The 21,857-nt window shown below is 36.4% G+C and overlaps 1 protein-coding gene across 1 annotated transcript; it reads right to left on the minus strand.

Annotated features, from left to right (window-relative positions):
• Positions 1-20,410: 20,410 nt before the first annotated feature.
• LOC132115139 (uncharacterized) lies at positions 20,411-21,586 on the minus strand. Its single transcript, XM_059523540.1, has 2 exons — positions 21,167-21,586; positions 20,411-21,076 (listed from the first exon to the last, which is right to left on the minus strand). Exons 1-2 carry the CDS (start codon positions 21,578-21,580, stop codon positions 20,612-20,614), a joined length of 879 nt encoding a protein of 292 aa, XP_059379523.1. The 5' UTR covers positions 21,581-21,586; the 3' UTR covers positions 20,411-20,611.
• Positions 21,587-21,857: the final 271 nt, after the last annotated feature.

The following is a 21,857-nucleotide window of genomic DNA, read 5'->3' on the forward strand; positions in this document are numbered from 1 at the left end:
TCCCCCGTGCCAAGAAGACAGTTGGCAAAAGAGCTTTTATGTTTAAAGCCATTATAGATTGGAATAACTTACCTTCCGATATTAGATCCATTACTTCATTTGGGATGTTTAAGCGTACCTTGTCTTCTTACTTTGTGATTGACTGCTCTTGTAATGTATGATGCTGACATAATGTGAATTATTATTTTTGTTATTATTATTATTGACATAATGTGAATTATTAAATTATTATTATATGCTTTTCTGCCAATTTGATCTAGTGGTTGTAAAGTGTGGTATATTTCGGTAAATAGTATTGTTGTTTTTTTTTTTTGTGTGTGTTTGAGGTTCTGTATGTATTTGTTTGTCCAATTTGTATAATTGTATTTTTGTTTATTTTCATTACTGTTCTTTTGTGATGGTTGTGATGTATTTTTAGGACCCCCTTGAAAACGAGATGATGCATCTCAAGGGGTTTATCCTAATAATAAAATAAATTTAACTAACTAACTAACTAAACTAAAACCCCTACAAAAATATTCTGCTCTAATAAAAGATCTACTATACTACAGTACATTGAAATATTGAATTCATATATCATTCATTTTTAATGCTTATGATAGTGTTACATATGCAACATTGAATCTGACTTTAATTGAGTGTGTTGAGTAACATTACTTTTAAAAGTAAGATGTATATTTAAACCAACAAGACTCAATTTATTGTTTAAATCAAATAGAAATAGCTCTTTTAGGTAACAAATGCACATTACCACTTTTCACAGTATACAGAATTAAAAGTAATAAAAGTAATTTTTTTTTAATGGAAAATAAACATTAAAAGGATCGTTTGCCCAAAAATGTATTTTCAAATGTAATGATTCCTTCATGTCATTCCAGACTTATAAGACTTTCAGTCATCTCTGTAAAAGTAATCTCCATCCTTTTTGTTGAAAGTTAATGTTATCCGCATTTAAGTAACACTTCAAGAAGTACATAAAAACATTGAATCTAACTGAATCGATTATGTGCTATTTTATGTTGTGGACATGAGTTTATCCCATGTAGTTTGACTGTATGTCATGTTAATGGTTATTTTTTTTTATTAATGCATATATTTGTATTAATATAACTCTAATCATGCACAAGCAATAGAAAACAAGACGTATGCTGATTGTGACAACTGCAGCTTCTAGCCCACATCCTAAGTGCTTCAAATTAGAGCAAGTCCACCAATTCTGTTATTTTGCTGTGCAGTTTTCTTTCAGCCCACTCTCAGAATAATAAAGTATACTGCTGACAAACAACAACAACAACAAAACTGGAGTTCAGTTGTTCTCCACTAGATAAATACTGGATTACACTAAAACACTTGGGATTTATGTTTGTTTACCACCAGCATTCTGAAGTCTTTAAAACATAACCCTTGTGAAAAAAGAAGAATATTGTAGCATAATTTTAAAAAGATACACATATAAAATATACTTATGCAATATACACACTGAATATAATGTTTTGGACATGTTAACTGCAGTTAAACAAGTATAATTTACTTTTATATTAAATTCAATTAGCTGGGCCTTTAAAAAATAAATGAATAAATAAATAAATTGACACACCTACTTAATTAGGACTTGAGTACATATTTAAACGTAACTTCAATATTACTCATTATCTGGTAATATCTGGTATCTTCAATATTAGTCATTATCTGGCTCGGCTCGGTGTTCATCTTCAGTTCTCTCTTCACAGCAGTTCAGTCAGTGTACTGTTTGAGTAAATGAATTACTCTGGGATATTGGTTTGTTTGAACTCCGAGGAAGTGTCAGCCACATTAAACAAGTTAACAGCTTAAGTCATTTGTGGATTAATGCGTATTGGAGACGCGAACCGTTTAAAACAATTCTGTTCGATTTGGTGAACTGGTTCAAAAAGATCCGGTTACATCGAATGATTCGTTCGCGAACCGGATATGACAAACTGCTTTGTTTTGAACTGTTTTCAACAGACACGGAAGAGAAGACAATGCTGAATAAAGTCGTAGTTTTTGCTATTTTTGGACCAAAATGTATTTTCGAGGCTTCAAAAAATTTTAACTGACCCTCTGATGTCACATGGACTACTTTGATGATGTTTTTCTTACCTTTCTGGACATGGACAGTATACCGTACACACAGCTTCAATGGAGGGACTGAGAGCTCTCGGACTAAATCTAAAATATCTTAAACTGTGTTCCAAAGATAAACGGAGGTCTTACAGGTTTGGAACAACATGAGGGTGAGTTATTAATGACATAATTTTACAAATTGTGCGAACTAACCCTTTAACTTTTCAGGCCTTTAACACTAAAGAGAGAGGAAAAGAGTGAGGGTGAGTGTGAGAGATAACACACTCAAGGCTAACCTTTCGAATTTTGAAGAGTATGAATATGAGGAGAGATATAGAGTAATAGAGAGGGTTAAAGGACCCAGAAACGATGAGAGATACAGGGAAGAAAAGAAGAGCACGAGAAGGACGAAGTGAATGCTCTGTCAGGAGAGCCGCTCTCAGGAAAATAGCCTTTTTACTATATGGAGGATGAGCTGCAGTGAGAAATAGAGAAAGAGAGAGAGTGAGTCTGTACAAGCTCTGATATAATACATACTTCTCTGAATGACAGAGACCTATTGAAGACAGAACAGAACATTTTACGATCCATCTACAATCATAATGTAATAGCCTTATCAGTTTCATGATACAGATTTTCCAGAAAGCTCCCATGCACACAGTTCTCAGGGAAGTCATTTCATTGTGCTTGGTAAAATGAAATATTTCAGTTCATTTGGAGTACTTTGCATAGATGAAGAGTGAAAACAATCTCAGAGAAAATGAGTTTGGTTCTAAATGCTTTTGCATGAAAATTTTTGTAATTTTCCAGTCTATAAATTTTATTGTGAACTTTATATATAATTACAAACTTCACAACTAGATTTCGACATAACTTCACATAACTTCGTTCACACAATGATGTTGACTTGACAATTCTTCCAATGATTTTGGATCCGCAGAATATGAAAGATTTTAGTTATTAAAACTTTATTTATTTTTGTATTTTTTTATATAAATGCTACAGAAAGCACCTGCAAATTAGTTAACTGTAAGTAAATGGTGAAAATTATAAATGGTTTAACATTATATAAATTATTTTAATTAGTGATGCATAGGATTTTTTGGGGCCATTACCGATACCGATTTTAACACTTATTGGCCGATTCTGAAACCGATATTTGTCACTTCCTCTCTTGTTTGAAATGTAGGCATCAAAATAGTTAGTATATTGTTATTATCATTACATAAAAATATGTATCATAATTTTTAAAAACATTTTTCATGATTAGCATTTTATTTTAACGTTGTGAATAGTTTTGTTTCTTCTTATCTTTATTACAAACTTTCAGCAAAATGTTATTTCTTCAATGCACTCATCAGAAGCCTGCTAATTTTTTTAAGTCAAGTCAGTTACACAAAATTGTCACAAGCGCATTTGACTACGCATTTGATGATTTTTTATAAAGCCTATCCACCAGGTGTACATTATTAATAAGCCAAATTGCCTATTAAAGTAATACATTAGCATATCTCTCCTCAATAATTCATATGATTTGAGGCTCATGTCCATCTAGCAAAATTCAGGATAAAACACAAGAGTTTAGCACTATAGGTTTATTCAGACCACTAACCCTAAGTTTGAACAAAAATAAGTAATTCTGGCTTTATCAAGCACAACTAATTACAAAAGTATTCATGCAGAATCCATTGTTCGCTGTTTCAAAAGCAACAGTGAGTTGGAGAATAGAGACTGTCAGTGGTGTTAAGGGCCAATGGTTGAAACAGATTTAGTTTGTAATGCACATCTCCAGAGCGAAAACTTGCATGTAATGGTCAAATGTTGTGTAACCACTGTTTGTTTGGCTGACATCAAACCAATGTGAAAGCATTCACCTGACTATGATCTACATATTCAACTCCATGCTGTTTTTCCCATTGCTTTGCTTATTCATTACATCTTGTGTCTTCTCGTGAGCTGTGTACAATGCAACTCTTTCCATTTATGCATCGACTTTTTTTGACCGTATTTATTTCTCCATTCCCGAATCCAAACCCACGTTTTCTTTATTCATAATTTCTTTATCAGTTTCCCATCTCTCTCTCTCTCTCTCTCTCTCTCTCTCACACACACACACACTCACATCAAATTACCCCTTCGCCCTAAACACATTTCTACCCCCGTCTATTGTTTTTGTCACTCGACTTCAATTTATTTCCATTTCCTCATGCCAACCCATTCATCTATTCGATTTACTTTTTATTTGTCTATTTGTTTTTCCCTTTATTTGTTTTCTGAAGTCCCTGCCTTTTCTCCACAGGGGGCTAATCTTGCCTTGATTGATGATTTCATTTCTTTTGCATTTGCGCAAACGCTACTGAAGTCGCAGATCATAACATAAAGTAACAACATAACAGTCTTCTCTCCCAATAGCACTAATTACTCTCGTAGGAAAGTGCCGCATAATTATCTTCATGCATGCAGCTGCTATTATAGATTCACTTGATTTTATTTTTCATACCTACTGAGAAAAAAGGGACTAATAAACTGTAATAGGAATACAAATTAAACTTTGAAGCTGAGCAGTATTTGGCAGTTGAACTGGAATCAGGGATTTTACAGGCGAAGGAAAGGGGCCAGACAACGTATATATGAATAGGAGAATCAATATGTAGACTTTATACATTTTATGCATTTAGTACATTTAGTATGTACTGTAAGTCTCACTTTCCAGTTAAAAGATCAGATTTAGTTCACCAATACCTGACCTACATGATTTTTATTTACAATAAACAATATTATTAAATGTCAGCATTAGTAACACACACACATCAATATTAAATCTCAGCATTAGTAACACACACACTTTAGTTCTTGCCACATTTTGAGTCAATTCACCTGAATGATTTAACTGGGGACTCCCACAATCAGATCAGTCAAATTCATGAATGAATCATTCAATGTGATTTTTGAACTGATTCAACAGGTTGATTAAAAAAGAATCAGCTTGTTCATGTTACGTTTTGGACATTGCTTTCACATCTCAGAGCTGTCAAATGAAGAAACTACTTTTCATGAAATATAGTTAGAGTAAAAAGTATGGTATTATGCTTTAGAATGTGGACAGACATAAACATTTATTTAAAGTTTCAGTTCAAACTTTCTACTCAAATTCGTGCCTCGAACCATGTATGCCTATATATGCTATATGAAATTAATACAAATGTCTTCTTTATTAATTATTATTTTTTAAATGGTTATAACTATATATAATTATATTGAAGAGGTATAAGCTTGCAAGATAGTTCAAGATGGACTTTATTTCACTTTGTTGTTATGTAATATGAAAAAAAAAAGTTAATCAATGGAACTTGGACCTTGCTTTGTGTCTGGATTTCCAGTTGTTTTCTACAGACATACAAGCTTCCAAATTAATAATAGACTGATGAAATACAGATACTTGAAAAATGTACTTGAAAATAGTAACAAAGAAAGAAAGAAGAAAAAAAAAATTTCTTAACTTTAACAGCAAAGTTTCACTAGTTCTTTAGGCTCACTTTTCTGCTGATTAAATCACTTTAAAGCTGGAAAATGATTCTTTCCTCAACTAATGGAGTGGAAAATGACAAGAACACTGAGTACATTAGGTGAAGGGGTGAACAAACCAAAGACTTTGAATATAGGGAGTAGATGGAAGGAATATCAGTATAGTACTATTAAGAAAGAAGACAAAAAAATTAATATATTGATCATGTGAGACATTTAACTTGCAAAAGGTCATCTAAAACTGAAGCAGAGGCTTTGCCACTGCGTGCACCTTCTGCCCATCAAAGATGTCTCTGTGGTACACAAAGTTTATGCAAACCTGCACTTCACGACAACGTACGCTCCATCTGGATAAAGTGGATTGGAGAATTTGCTTTGTTGTTTTTAGCATGCCATTTCGAAAGAGATTTTGAAATTTGACAAGTTCAATTGATGAATTAATATTTAAACATATTTTCTTGTCCCAAATGCACAGAGAAAAGGTGAATAGCCTGGAAAAAAGAAGGTAAGGTTTCACAGGCAGTGTCCTTATGAGACTGAGCAAGTGGGAAAAGAAGAATACAAGAAATGAAATAGAAGGATCTCTCTTTCACGAGCGTTATGAACCTCCACAGTCTCCCGCACAGCGACCAAATGAAGATTTACTGACTGTGTGGCTCCGTGTTTGGGGACATGAGTGTGTGTGAGAGGGGAATGTCATTTTCAATCACAATTAATGTCCACCCTTACAGTGAGGCTGGTGAAGCAGTGCCTCGAGCAGGTGACAGAGGTCTCTTCTTTTTTCCTTCCCAGTGTAATTCTTTATTCTTGAGTGGGTGAAGAAGCATTCACCTCAGCCAGAGGGAGAGAGAGATATAACCTGTAGAAGAAATTCACAAATAAGATCTCTCTAATACCTCAATTTTTCCTCCTAAACCCTATTTGGACAGGACTAGTTTTCTCTCAGGTAAATTTGTGTTACGGAGAAGTTCTTTATTTTAATCCCAATTGGAAATGTCTGTTTTTCTCTCACACAACAAAGCAAATTACCTACTGTTTTTTGGCTATCTCCTGTGAGGAATTTAATCCAGTCCAGATGGAGACGTCTGTTTTTGTGGTTTATTATTTTTTCTCAATGCTTCTCCTCATTTATTTGGACTTGGTTAAACACTGTAACTAAAGCTTAATGTCTTATAGCACCCTCCAGTGCACCTTCATTAGTTTTTTTTTTTTTTACATTTACTCACTAAAACACAACAGGTAGTGGTTCAAGTACTTTTGCCCTCCCATGCACCATGAAAAGAGTTAACCAGTTGTATACCAATGGGTTTTGTGCTGCATCCAGAACAAATGATCTTCCATAACACCCACATCCAGACAACAGACACTCTAAGTAAGTATAACACAAACAGTATTTAGAAAACGTATCTTATCGAATAAGGAATAAGAGGTAACCTAGAAAGTATTAGGTAAAACAAATGGGCACAGTCAAATTGACCCTAATCGTATACAGTTTATTTCAATACACACATATAATTAAGTAAAAACAGTACTATTAATACCTATCACATATTACAAAAAATATAAAATAAGAAATTAAAACAAAAAAATTAACATGATATTCCACATTCAGTGAATATTAAAATAATATTCTATTGTTTACTATTAAAATTCACTAACTGTATAACTATTGCTTAATATTCTGAACAGAAGATATGTGGAAAAGCTTTTTTTTTTTGTCTGTTTTTCTGAAACTGAAACAGTTGGTCAAAACCTTGGATTTGATTCCAAGTTACCTGAATTGATTAAAAAAAAGTACACTTTCAATGTTTCAAAAGTTTCTCTTTTAGGTTTCTTTGCCTCATTCAAAAGCATGAATGTACATTTAAATACCATCAGAGGGGATTTGAGAAACCATCCTAACAAAATACATCAAAAATGGTTTTGATTTTGTACAGCTGCCTTGAACCTTGAAAGTATGTTGGTCACACTGACCCTCAAATATCATAATCGTAATATAAATTTTATACAGACATTTCATGGCACATCAGAGTGTTGACACTTTGCAGACATGTCCATGACCCTATATGAGAAAAAAAAAGAAAAAAAAAGAAATTTGGAATACATTCACCCACAACTTCATACAGAACAAGGATTTCCTTTGCTCCTGTCAACAAACATTGAGACATACTGGTGCATGCGCAATGCTGAGCTCATATGTCATCTTCCCGGAGCTGATTATTATTAAAGTAATTATTAATTTTTTTTATCTTACAAAAATGCATCAATTCATTACAGGAGGGCTTTGATCACCCCGGGAGCCGTGTGAGACACTTTTTGTTATGAATGGGCACTTTTTAATTCATTTCTTTTGGACTGATGCACTGCAACACCCACTGAGTGCCATTAAACAGCTTGAAAGATCAAAACAATTTTTTATATAACTCTGAGTGGATTCGTCTGAAAGACAAAAGTAATATGCACCTAGGATTCCTAATTTTCATTTTTGGGTGAACTATCCCTTTAAGTCTTCTGAATTTTCGACTGAGAAAAAGACCCTAATAAAAAATCTTAGTAAAAATTTGCGAAATCTCTTTTGAAACACATTTTGCTAAGATTTTTTTTTTAAAGAATCTTCTGCAAAGAAAAATATTCATTGTTAAAGAAAAACTGAAAATCTTAAGTCTCGCAAGCTATTAAAAAAGCAACTTTTGAACAATAAAATTCTCTTTTGGGATGTGAGGAAAACAGTCAGTGAGGTTCGGTGTACCTGCTGTGCAGGTGTTTGTGTGTGTGTGTGTGTGTGAAGAGAATCATTTGTATTATCAGAGAGAATGAAACAGCTTGGTAGCAGAAGGTTTTTAAGTGAGCGTGAATCAGAGGGCATCAGAGAGCAGTGTTTGCGTCAGCATGTTCACCTCGACTGAGCTCAAATTTGATAATGTGTGTGTGTGTTTGTGAAGGAACATCCCAAGCAATCCTCTATATGTGTGGCATGTAAAATTCAGTTAATGCATACTGGAGATGCCTGAAATTAATACAAATTTCTTCTTTATTAATTATTATTTTTTAAATGGTAAACACTTGAAAAGTCTTAAATGTTTCAAGTTGCAGAGGTACAAAACAAGCCATTTTTGCAGCATACTTTATATAAATGTGTATTTTTTTGCAAACTGATTCATCATGATATAATTCTTTTAATTTCCTTACATTTTTATTAGCCTTTATTAGCAGTAATATGCTGCATTAACGTTACATAATCTTTATCTTTGTATGAAAGTTTCAAAACAAATATGTTTTTTTTTCAATTTTTAATTAATTATATGAAAAAAGAAAAATTTGGGAGTAAAATTTCAATTAAACAATAAACACATTAAAAAAAGCAGTAAAATCACATATTGTTTACAGTTAATTGATCAAACTGAAAAAGAAACACTGTTTGCACATTGTGTCTGGTTGTATATGTTATATTGTATATGGCATAAATAATCCAGATATGCCATAAACAGAGAATGTGCATGGTGTATATATACATTCTTGATACTGCAGCAATAGCAAAGTAAGAAACATATGGTACTTTTTGCCCTGAAAATAAAATGTCAAATTTACATTCTCTTCTAATTCAAATGCAAGCTCTAATGATTGTAAAAATGGCAGAGTCCAAGCTGCTGACGTTTGTCTGCTGATCACTCAGTTTTTCTATTTCACTCATTTTCCACACTCTGCCCCTCAGTGGAGATGAATAGGTTTATAAAAGCAGTGGAATTGAATCTCACCGTTTCTGCAGCGATGGTTTTATTGCCGAATCTCAATCACTGTTTTATCACCTTTGCCTTCAGCGGCATAACAAGAGCATCCCTTTCTTCAACCCTAACAAAACAGTACTACCAGAAGAACAAACAACAGAACAATGATAAAAAATAAAAACACCCTCTTAAACAATACAAACCAATGGTTAGTCCTGGGTGATATTTTATTTTTTCAACTCTATTAATTCTGAAAGCTGGAAAAGATGGGGGAGGTGTGTGTGTGTGTGGGAGGGGGGGGGGGGTTACTAGATAAAGGTGGAGATGACTTAGAAAAAAAAAATACTTTTTGTGTTTTTTTGTGAGCCATTTTAGGTCAATAAATTCAACATGTTGGCAATATTTTGCTGTGTACTTTTAGGTTCAGAATTAGTGTGGCTTTCTGATGATGCTTTCAGCAAATGAGCAGTTAATTGCAGGCTGATTGTTCACATTGCTGTGTTAATTCATCTGTTCATGCTTTCTGGATTGGAAATCATTGATAAGGAACCTAATAGAAAAGGTCACCGCCATTCATTCATAATGCTGAAATGAGAGAAGTTGGCAGCTCATTCCACCGACTGCTAATGGCCACAGATCATAATATAAGCATAATATAACATATAAATGATGAAACACTTTAGAGTTAATTTGTGAGTGGCCATTAAGCTTAGCTCAGCTAGATTAGCTATCGGTCCATGACAACATTTTGGCTAATGTCCTCCTTATATATATATACGTGTGTGTGTGTGTGTGTGTGTATGTGTGTGTGTGTGTGTGTGTGTTTGTGTGTATGTAATTTTAATGGAAAAAAGAAAGACAAATTCTACAGTAAAAATGAAGCTGTAACAATCAGTGCAAGTAATAGATCTAACAGGACAATATATGCCGTTTTTTGACATACAGATGATTATTTTTATTATTATTTTTGGAAGTATAAATGATTTATTAAAGGTATGAACAAAATATATTATAATTTATGGTGAAAATACACATTTAACAAGAAAATTCATGTATATTTTCTCTGGTAGACTGAATAAAATACATTGATTTTAGGGCATTGCAATTTGCACCTACTCCAGTCTTCAGTATTACATGATCCTTCAGAAATCATTCTAATATGCCAATTTGCTACCGAACAAACATTTCTTGTTACTGAAAATGTTGGTGACTTCAAACATTTGATTGGTAGAGAGTGTATAATTTATTATAATGTATTTTTTAGTTAATTTACCCCACTCTGAAGTGACTGAATTTGGCTTATCCTGTTATGATTTAATTTGACTCCTGCCCTGATTGTCAAGCACATCAACCCCCTCCCTCGCTCCTGCTAGACTCAGAGCCTGAAGTGTTGATCGCTGCTGCTGCGCCTGTCAATCTTAATCTACCGAGAGAGAACTCGGAAATCAGTCAGGGAGTGTGCAAGAAGATACCATAAAGAAACCAACACTGCTGAACAACCTCATGTTTCATAAACCGACTATGAAAAGGTCAGGAATTCAATGAATCAGTGATATGTGACATTGAAGTTGATGAAAACTCTTCTATTTAATTGTGCTGTCAAGAACAGTTTGTTATGGCCTAATCTGTCTACTAACACTCCACTTGAGTATGCACTTGGCACTTTTTTTTTTAGCTGTTTCTGTTATGGTTCATTGAAAACAAAATGTATCACTCATAAAAAGTGCAGTTGAAGTGGAATGGAAAAACTCCAAATACAAGAAAGCCATTCACCTGTGGTTCCACTACACTCAGATGCTTTCCACGAACACTCAAACTCTTACTGAGTTTCAAAGCGACTTTTTGACAAATAAAACAAAATGTCCCTTTGTCTCTAATCACATTGGACTGCCTTTTCAATTTTACATGAGCTGTGGCCACTGCTAACTTCCAGAGGCTCCCTGCGTGTTCTCAGAAATGTAATTGCTATAATCAAAAACAATGTCCTCAATGGAGACACCAAATGTGGTGGAGATGGTGCTGAAATTGTTTTGTCTCTGTGAAAGAAAAAGGTCTGATTAAATCAGGGGTTATTATCAGACACTAAACCAATACAAAAACATATTGACTGAAACATATTTCTGTAAGCTGAAATAAAATAACTACTGTAAACTAAAAACAAACAATTAACATCTGAAAAATGAAATAATATAATAATCAAGGAAAATAATACTGACTTTCATAGACATCAAGCACTCAACACACTGTGTGTGTGTGTGTGTGTGTGTGTGTCTGTGGGAGAGAAGGAATTCCATCTCCAGATGGCGATTTGGCATGTGATGCCAGTAAGGTTAATGATACTGACAAAAATAGACATAAATGAAATCACAAAGGCTCGAAGGAAATAGCAAAGCACTCTGTATTCTTTAATAAACATGATCTTTCATGTAACTTTTGTGCACTGATTTGGCTGAATAAACTGAAAATGTGAAGGCAATTTTTAGCTTCCACAGGAATGAACTGGGTGAGTAAATGTTAAAATGTGTTTAAAAAGTTAGTCTGTTTGTGTTTGAGTAAATGAAAAGACCTGTTAATAGTTCAGTTATTTTATAAAAGAGTTACAGTGAATTTACATTGTATATCTAAAATGAAGATTATATTATATTGAAAATTACAACACAACATATACCATAAGTGTACACATTAGTAACTACTGCCCCAGTGACAGTTTTGTACTGTTTTTATGAGAGTGTACCTTACAATATCTCTGATTACATCTATAATACCAACAGCCCTGAGGCAAATAACAACTGTTAGCCTGAAATATTCATTCTTCCTATCTGGACCTCACTATCAATTAGGAAAGATGGCAAGGTGGAAAGATCAAAGGTCATCCTACATGTGTAAAAGTACTACACCTTTTCCCAGAAACCATAAATGATTTACTTTGCAGACAGTATAAATTTATAATGTAGCTGTATATTTTTATGATATAATAAATCAGCTGCATTAAAATCAGGAATGTGAGTCACTATTACAGGAAACAGCAGAAAAAAACAAGGAAGTCGAAACTCTGACAAGAGAACAAATGCAACATCTTTGCATGACTGCATAAACAGTAGAGTCATTAAATGAACAACTGTTTCTGAGGAAGCTTGGGGGGACAATGGTGTCAGGCCATCCATTTTACACAACATTGATTTATTTGAAATTTTATATATATATATATATATATATATATATATATATATATATATATATATATATATATATACACAACATCCAAGAGAGTTTCATTTTTTTTTGCTACCTTATCTAAAATCTATGTATATTTTACTGTTTCACTCTTTTCTCTGATGTAAACTTTTAATCTTACATAAAAATCCATCATTAACAATATGACCTACAATTCTGAAACCAATAATGTTTTTGTTTTTTTCTCAAAATGTAATGTTTTTTTAGATGAAATATGCAACATGAAGCTTGAAGAAAAATATAAATTATATGCAAAAGTGTTAAAAAACAATTTATTTTTAGAACAAAAAACTATAAATTAAAAATACTATATATATATATACATACGTATATATTTGGGCTGCCAATGTTAAAGTATTTCAAAGATTGTGATGAAATAGGAATGTGTGGAGAGAACAAAGAAAAATCAATGTAAATATCACTCATGAACAGAATAATTTCATTCAAATTGCAAGTTTGACATGTTATGCAAAGCATTAATAAAATGTTGCCAGTGTTAAACTTAGCGAGACAAAGAAGTCTGGCATTTTACTCCAAAAATGTCACTCCACTGTCATTTCCATCCATTTTCGTATGGCCGTATTAGAAAAGACACCCTAGCACAGAGAGAGCTGAGTAATTTTTTCAGTCTGGAGTATGCCATAGCATGCTGTGACAATTAGCGTTCCATCATTTAGTATTGGCACGGTAAAGTACGCTTTCATTATCAGCGCAGCACACACGCTGGGACAGAGTCCCAAAAAACAGATCACTTTCATCCAATAAAACACACACACACACACACACACACACACACACACACACACACACACACACACACACACATGCACAAACACACACTGACTTCTTGTTCAATAACACACAAAAGGCTAATCTGAAACAAATACACAGCTCAACCATAAGGAGATATGTTAAGTTCCTTTAAAGTGCGCCCGAAGCAGACACTTCATCACACACCCACAATAACAATAACTCAAAATTGATAAACTATAAGGAAGAAAATATTCAGTGCAGTTCAGAAAAAGCTGTGGATAAGAATCACACTCAAAAAAACAAAAAAGATAATTTCAGTCATTTCTGCAAATGCACTCTGAAAATGAACATCAACTCACTCTCAGGCTGGCAAAAGCCCACACAAAACCACCAAATGAGAAGAGGTGAGGACACGGCATCTTAAAGCGAACTGCCCACCAGTCTATTACAGCCATACATCAGGCCCGTTGTTGAGTGTGTGCTGTTCTGTAAGAGCCCTTCATAGCAGCATAGAGGGTTTCCATACAGACACAAATTGAAAATGGAATCTGATTATATCTGCTGTATCACCCAAGCACACTCTAGAGATTTACATCCCCAAACCCAAATGAAGGACTGAAACAATAACTAACTCTTCCTAAGGTAGTGCTTCTCAACATTTTTGATTTTTTTACCTATTGTAGGGTGACCAAGTCTTCTTTTTCCCAAGCATATCCTTATTGGGATTTCTAAATTGCCTTAAATGGTAAATGGACTGCATTTATATAGCGCTTTCAACAGACCACATGGCCATCCAAAGCGCTTTACAATTTGCCTCACATTCACCCATTCACACACACATTCACACACCGACTGCGGTGTCAGCCATTCAAGGCGCCATCCAGCTCGTAGGGAGCAGCTGGGGTTAGGTGTCTTGCTCAAGGACACCTCAACACTTGGTCAGGTGGAGCCGGGGATTGAACCACCAACTTTCCAGTTTGTAGACAACCTACATGAACCACTGAGCCACTGCCACCCCAGTCGGTGTAAATGTCTGGGTTTTTTGGGCCTCATACATACAGTATATGTACATTAATATGCATTGCTTTAGACCTGTTGTAACACTAACAACATTAGTAGTCATGGGAAGAAGGAGGCGGGAACCGGCGGACATTCAAATCAAACTTTAATTACAAAATAAACACAAAACAGCGCGACAGTCCCTCGCGGCGACTGCCGCGCACAAACAAAACCAAAACACAAATTAAAACCCAGGCCTGGTCCTCTATTGCCCTTCACTGTCGTAACTCCTCTCTTATCCTTCCGGATGTCCTCCGTGGGACTCGAGACTGGTGGGTGGTGCAAGTGTCGCTCATTTCCAATTACTCCACCGGCCTCGCTCTGTTCCCACGGCTTTCGGCCCCACCCCACTCATCATAGCTCTCTATGTAGATCCTAGCTTCTGGCATGCCATGATTGGTTGATTTTGTACAATGCCTGCATGCTATTGGTCAAAGTACTTGTCAGTCAATACCTTCAGCATGTATGAGAACAATAGGAAAACCAAGTCAAAAGCTGGAGATTTTAGTCAGTTTAGAAATCCCAAGCAGGACAGGTCCACGAAAAAGGGGACGTATGATCTAACGCATTCTCATCCCAAGGCGTCATATACTGACCCTCTTGACATTTCGTCAACATCCTACGCATATGGCACCCTCTAGCGTCAATATGAGACACAGATTATGGGTTAAGGTTAGGGTTAGACCGCTAGGAGGCGCCTTCTGGCCCATTTTTATCTGCTTCTAATATTGACGCTAGAGGGTGCCATGTGCGTAGGATGTTGACGAAATGTCAAAAGGGTCAGTATATGACGCCTTGGGATGAGAACGGTCTGTATGATCACCTTACCTATTGCCCATTGACAATTGATGGAACATCTGCCATAATGACAAAGTGAATGAGATGGGGTGAACGAAAATTTTAAATATCCTTATCTTTAGTTGTTTTTGCTTAATTCGTTTAAATCATTGGAATTTTGCAGAGGCCCTGTGGTTGAGAACCATTATTCTAATGTCACAGAATAATTCATTTGGTAACATTTTATTTTAAGGACCGATTCTTCCTATTAACTAGCTGCTTATTAGCATGCATATTACTAGCATATTGGCTGATTATTAGTTTTTATAAAGCACATATTAATGCTTTATTCTGCATGACCATATTTTAGATCCCTTAATCCTACCACATACAACTACCTAAAACAACTTCCTTAATAACTATTAATAACCTCTAAATTAGACGTTTATTGAGGGAAATCTTAGTAGTGAATATGTGTTCCCTATTCTAAGGTGTAACAATTCATTTTTATTGCCTAAATTCAGTTTGATTAAATGATAAAAATTTAAAAAATAAAAATACAAATTGGCAATTTTTGGAATTACAGTAGGTTTGAAATAAATAGAAAAAATAAATAGCAGTCTAAGTTGGACACATATAAATGTGCTAATTGTAGCCAAACTTCTTATTTTTATTTATTTATTTATTTTTATTGTTATTTATTTTTTTGCCAAAAAAAGGCTATATATTTTCAGAAGTGACTAGTCTATTAATAGCTTTGAATGAAGCCTTGGTTTAAGGTTAATTTGAACCAGAAAGCTGAAAACTTTTTGATTAACTTATTTTTGCATGTTATTGAAAAAAAAACATGAAAAGTAAATACAAATTGTCTTTGATTTGAACATGAATATATTATAATTATATCAATCCAGCCTTATAGAGAAGGTGTCCTATAATATTTAACTAGTACAACGATGACAAATAAAGAGAAGAAAATATAAGAACGTTGATTACATAAAAGGTTTCAATAAAAATGCTATATGTGGAAGTGAATGCGTGCAAAAACTACAGCACAAAATTGCTTTTAGCACTTTCATTACAGAACGTATGAATCAACGCACAAAAGAGGTTGATATGCATTGCAGATTGCAGGATATGTTCGCTCCGCAAATTGAGTTTTATCGTGTTCACCTATTCACCAGGGCCCATTAGCAACACGCGTCAAGAGAAACAATACCAATCCAAACAACCACATTATTACAGTCCTCAGTATACATGCATAAAACATAATGACATTCTGACTGAACCTTTCAGGGTCAAGTGCTTGTGTAAACAGACTTCCATTTTATCGCGTAGTGCCAGAGATTTGGAAATATATCCACACTAATGTGACTGACATTCATATGTATTAAACATGAAATCCAGAGCATAAAACGTTCTAATAAAAGTGCAAAAAAAATAAATTGTTAAACTACTGAGCAGATGAAGTGATACACGTATCCAAGAGTTTAAGCAACAGTCACTGATGGAACGGCAAAAGCATTCTGATGTCATATTGCACGTGCATGACTTTAACCTCTACTCTATGGTGTTCTGCCGTAACCATCTGCTACGGGAGAACAGCTGGTTTGTAGTAGTCATTACAACGTGACAGATTAGGTAAGTAAATGTTACGTTTTATGGTATTCAACATTGTAATATATTAGTTATCTATCAAGACCGTTATTTATTCTTACTTTTCAAAAATGAGCAAGCTGCTTCATAGCTCTGGTTGATTAGAGGCCTTATTGAGTGGACAGAGACACATGATGTTCTTCTCTGTAGAGAAATCCTACTCAGAGAACCATGCAGGCACAAGAAGGGCAGCGCTGACAAGGGCAAATCCTGGTCTACAATAGCTGACACACCGAATTGCTCTCAAGATTTTAAATGTAAAGTTACATAGAGGCCAGTGAGGGAGAGATTCACTTTGATACAGGTGAAATAAAATTTGCTTTCATCTTGTTTAACTTTGCTTAGTGATTTTTACGTTCTCAGCTACAGTTATTAAAAAAAAAATATTTAGATTAAAGTTAGGTTGTTGTAATATATTAATCTATTAGTTTAACTACTTACGACAGATAAATTTGGTTGTCCGTACACATTTTTGTGCTTAATCCGGTTCTGTCCTGTTCAGTAGTTAATGAGAGTGACATTGTGTCATGTTCTACGAATGGAACCAAATTGAACAACTAGTTGCTAATTACTAATGACTAAATGTGTATAATCAGAGATGTGCCTCACTTCTGTATGGGTCTTGACTCATCTGTGCTTCCAGATTTTGCTGAAAAATATAAATAAAATAAAATAAAAATAGCAAACAAGAACACACCCATAATAAACCAAAACAAATCCAAATGCTTTATCTTGGAAAGTAAGACCAAAACAACACAACCTGCTGAAACTTTATTCACTTTATAAACTGGAGAGCTTTATGAGCCAAACCCAAACAACTATCCCAACGATGCTTATAATATGTGGACAAGGCAACCCTTCAAGAATGCACTCTGTGAAGCAGCCTTTCAAAAATAAACCAAACATGATGGCTCCGTCAATGTTGGTTTAAGATAAAATTCCAGAATATAACAGATTTTGATCGCTGTAATATTACTTCAGTCAAAATAGTGGAAACCAAACATGCGAGAGGCCTGACTGTTTCTACGGTTACCATGGTGTCAATCATCAAATTTTCAGGGGTGAGCCCTGTTCTGTACACACACAATTCATGTTTAACTTACAGTACGCTTAATTACATTTAATAAATGCAGTCATCACTTCTGAAACATAACCAAAAAGACCAGTTCACACAATGACAACAACACACAATATCATTCTCATAAAGTGGGTGTGTTTTACACAATATTGAGGAATTTTAACCATTGTAGACATTTCATGAAGACCCTAAATAATGATATACAACTTATACAACATCCTGTGGCCTCCTTGATAGTTTGCTAAGACCCCTTTAGTGGGCCCTGACATCCTGGTTGAGAAACATTGATCTAGATTTTTAGAGAATGGTCGGAAAAGTTGAAGATGGAGATCCTATAATGCCATGGGAAATGAGACATCAGATTCAAAGCGCTGAAAAATAAGAAATTCTGAGCCAGGTGTTATCAAGAACGTTTTTAAACTGCGTCTCTATGGGTCATGTGCGTTTGAGTTTTGAGCTCATCTTGTTTCCTGTTCCCTGGCTGTCCTCCTCATATCCTTTCTCTATAATCTGCATCAATAAAAGTGACAAAGGTTCAGAAAGTACATTCACTGTGACAGTTAATGGTCAGAACGTTGTTTTTGTCATTGATCTGTCCTCCATTACAATGATGACTAGTTTAAAACCACAACAGCGATCAGACGCTTTATGACCGAGCATTTTAATATTCTGTATGTGTACAAGACAGGATGCTCCATACGATCACACTCAAATTAAATGTCTCATCTTGCTTCAAAAGAATTTATGAACGCACAGAATACCGTATTTGGCAGTTAATCCAAATAAGTGCTTAATTAAATGTGTCAAACTGACTTGTTCCGAAAGAGCCCCTGGGAAATGTTTTAATTATAGGATGCATTATTTTTTGCTTATTTGTGTGAAATTACATAATGTTTCTTTTGAACTGCTAAAACATGTGCTGAGATAAATCAATTTATCACTCGGCTCTCATCACAAAAACAATTAAAACGTTGCACCAGATGATGCAACTTTGATTCAAAGCGTTCATTTGGAGTATTACGGTCATTATATCTGCTAATGCCAGATATCATAAGACTGTTCTCAATAAGTAACAGCACAGCGGTCTTTCATTTAGCTCTTTTTCTAATAACTAGTCCCAAGAGGGGAAAAGAGGACGGCAATGTTCTTTCTGAGTTAAAGGCCACCGTAGTGTAATACAGTTTTAAATCACACTCTCACAAGTGAAATTACATAACTGCATTGAAGCTTATTGTTGCAGGCGTCTCTCTATCCCTTTTCCACTCATTCGTCCCTCTCTCATCTTTTGACAACAGCGACACATCAATCACGCACTTGGATTAAGTTTGTTTCACCAAATGCTTTAAACAGGCACCTTTATTCTGGTGCTTCTGGAAAAATCATTACACACAATGCGCTAATGAACGTGTAGGAAATAGGTGCTTATTTAAAAGGTGCTTAATCCTTTCATCAAAGTCCATTATCACAACCATTATGACACATTCCCATTCATTTAGCAAGAAAACAAAGATGTGAAAACCTTTTGTAAAGACTAACAACATCAGTGCCAGTCCTTTTTGGCATTTTCACATTACAAACTGTCATTGAGTTAATTATACAAACACAAAGCTTCATATGAGTTATTCTATTGAAACACTGAAAGAAGTATTAGCACTAGAATATTAGATTCTTTTGAAGATGGGAAGTTTCAGGAAGCTTTTGAGTCTCACATTCAGCATCTATCTACACATTGCCACATTTACACACTCCCACTTCATGTTATAAGGCCAGAAGCATACTATACACCAAACTCGGACTGTTACACAAAACACAGTGTAACAATACTTGACTCAAAAGAAAGAAGCTTGACTTCAGAAGACAGCTGTTAATATGTTATGAACGTACACATAAAACGAGAGATTCAGTTGCAGTGTTTAATGGGGAATCCAAAATCAAATCCAAAACAGGTTATAGGTCAAAAAACAACAAAAGCAGTCCAAAAAACAAGAAACATGAAAAACACTAGGAAACACGAGAAAACCGGGTGACATGAAACAAGGACTCCATGAAACAGATAGAGACAGGTTGGTTTATATGGACCGGGAAGGCGCAGGTGGAACTGGAGACCACAACCTCCGTGTGGTCGAGACAGAAGCCCACCAGGGTGGCGCAAAGGACCACCACAGCCGTGCGTTTGAGACAGAAGCCCACCAGGGCGGCGCAGAAGACCACCACAGCCGTGCGGTCGAGACAGGAGCCCACCACAGCTGTGCGGTCGAGACAGAAGCCCACCAGGGTGGCGCAGAAGACCACCACAGCCATGCGGTCGAGACAGAAGCCCACCAGGGTGGCGCAGGAACCACCACAGCCGTGTGGTCAAGACAGAAGCCCACCAGGGCGGCGCAGAAGACCACCAAAGTGGGATCAATGGCACAGGAGAGCAAGTCTGGTCAGGTAAGGCTGAAACAGAGAACATGAACAGGTTAAGGGTGGCCTCCATGGTGCTGATGAGATGGTAGATGGTCTCCATGGCCATGACAGGGCAGGCAGTGAGTTCCTGGATGGCCTCTATGGCCATGACAGGATAGGACGAGCGGTCAGGAAGTTCGGCTGAGACATGACAATGCTCTGGAAGTTCAGCAGAGACTTAAAGAGGCTCTGGTAGATCCGTGGTGATTTGACTGGGTTCAGGAAGATCAACGGTGGCTTGACTGGGTTCAGGAAGATCAACGGTGGCTTGACTTCATTCAGGAAGATCAAGGTTGACTTGACTTGACTCAGGAAGATCATAGGTGACTTGACCTTGCTCATGAAGAACGCTGGTAACTTGACCTTGCCCATGAAGAACACTGGTAACTTGACCTTGCCCATGAAGAAAACTGGTGACTTGACTTGACTCATGAGTTCTAACTGTGGTTTTGCCTGACTCATGAGTGTTAATGGTGACTTGACCTGACTCAGGATGGTCAGCGGGAACCTGACTCGACTCTGGAGGGTCCACGGGGGCCTGACTCGACTCTGGAGGGACCACGGTGGCCTGACTAGACTCTGGAGGGTCCACGGGGGCCTGTCTAGACTCTGGAGGGTCCACGGGGGCCTGACTCGACTCTGGAGGGACCACGGGGACCTGACTCAACTCTGGGAAATCAGCGGGGACCTGTTCAGTGGGGACCTGACTCGACTCTGGACGGTCACCTGTGGCTGCAATCTTGTGCAGTGGCGCTGGGCCGGCGGCCACCTTGTGCTGTGGCGCGGGGCCGGCAGCCACCTGGTGCTGTGGCGCTGGGCAGGCGGCCACCTTGTGCTGTGGCGCTGGGCTGGCGGCCATCTTGTGCAGTGGCGCTGGGCTGGTGGCCCTCCTGTTTGGAGACACAGGTCTAGAGTCAGCCATCGTGTCTGGAGAGACAGGTGTGGCTGGGGTATCCCACTGAGACCGATGGTGTAGGTACCTGGTGAGCCCCCGAAAGTCCAGGATGTCCAGCCCCTTCATCTCCCACTCAGGCAGAGGGTCATCCAGGCAGGCATTAAAAAGGTCTTTAAGTGCCTCATCATTGTACCCCATTCCTACTGCCAAGGTCCAGAGTATTTGCGCCAAACCACCCACCTGACTCCCCTCTTGACGGAGGGTGATTAGATTAAGGAGTCTCCCCCTCCGCTCCTCCATGCTGGCTGGGGAACGGATACGAAATCCCACACTGCTGGATCTGGGCATGATGGAGTCCTTTTGTTACGAACGTACATACAAAACGAGAGATCCAGTTACAGTGTTTAATGGGAAATCCAAAATCAAATCCAAAACAGGCTATAGGACAAAAAACAACAAAAGAAGTCCAAAAAACAAGAAACATGAAAAACACTAGGGAACCCGAGAAAACAGGGTGACATGAAAAATAAGGACTCCATGAAACAGATAGAGACAGGCTGGTTTATATGGACAGGTGAAAATGATGAGACACATGCCTTTGGTGTGAGAGACCCGGGTTCGAATC

This window comes from Carassius carassius, chromosome 34 (assembly GCF_963082965.1).
Source record: "Carassius carassius chromosome 34, fCarCar2.1, whole genome shotgun sequence".
Taxonomy (NCBI): domain Eukaryota; kingdom Metazoa; phylum Chordata; class Actinopteri; order Cypriniformes; family Cyprinidae; genus Carassius; species Carassius carassius.

Excerpts from the sequence above, each read along its gene's own strand:
- LOC132115139 (XM_059523540.1), bottom strand. The coding sequence starts at position 21,580 with ATGCCCAGATCCAGCAGTGTGGGATTTCGTATCCGTTCCCCAGCCAGC. Across the intron at positions 21,077-21,166 it reads GCCCAGCGCCACAGCACAAG|ATTGCAGCCACAGGTGACCG; the intron begins GTGGCCGCCTGC and ends CCACTGCACAAG.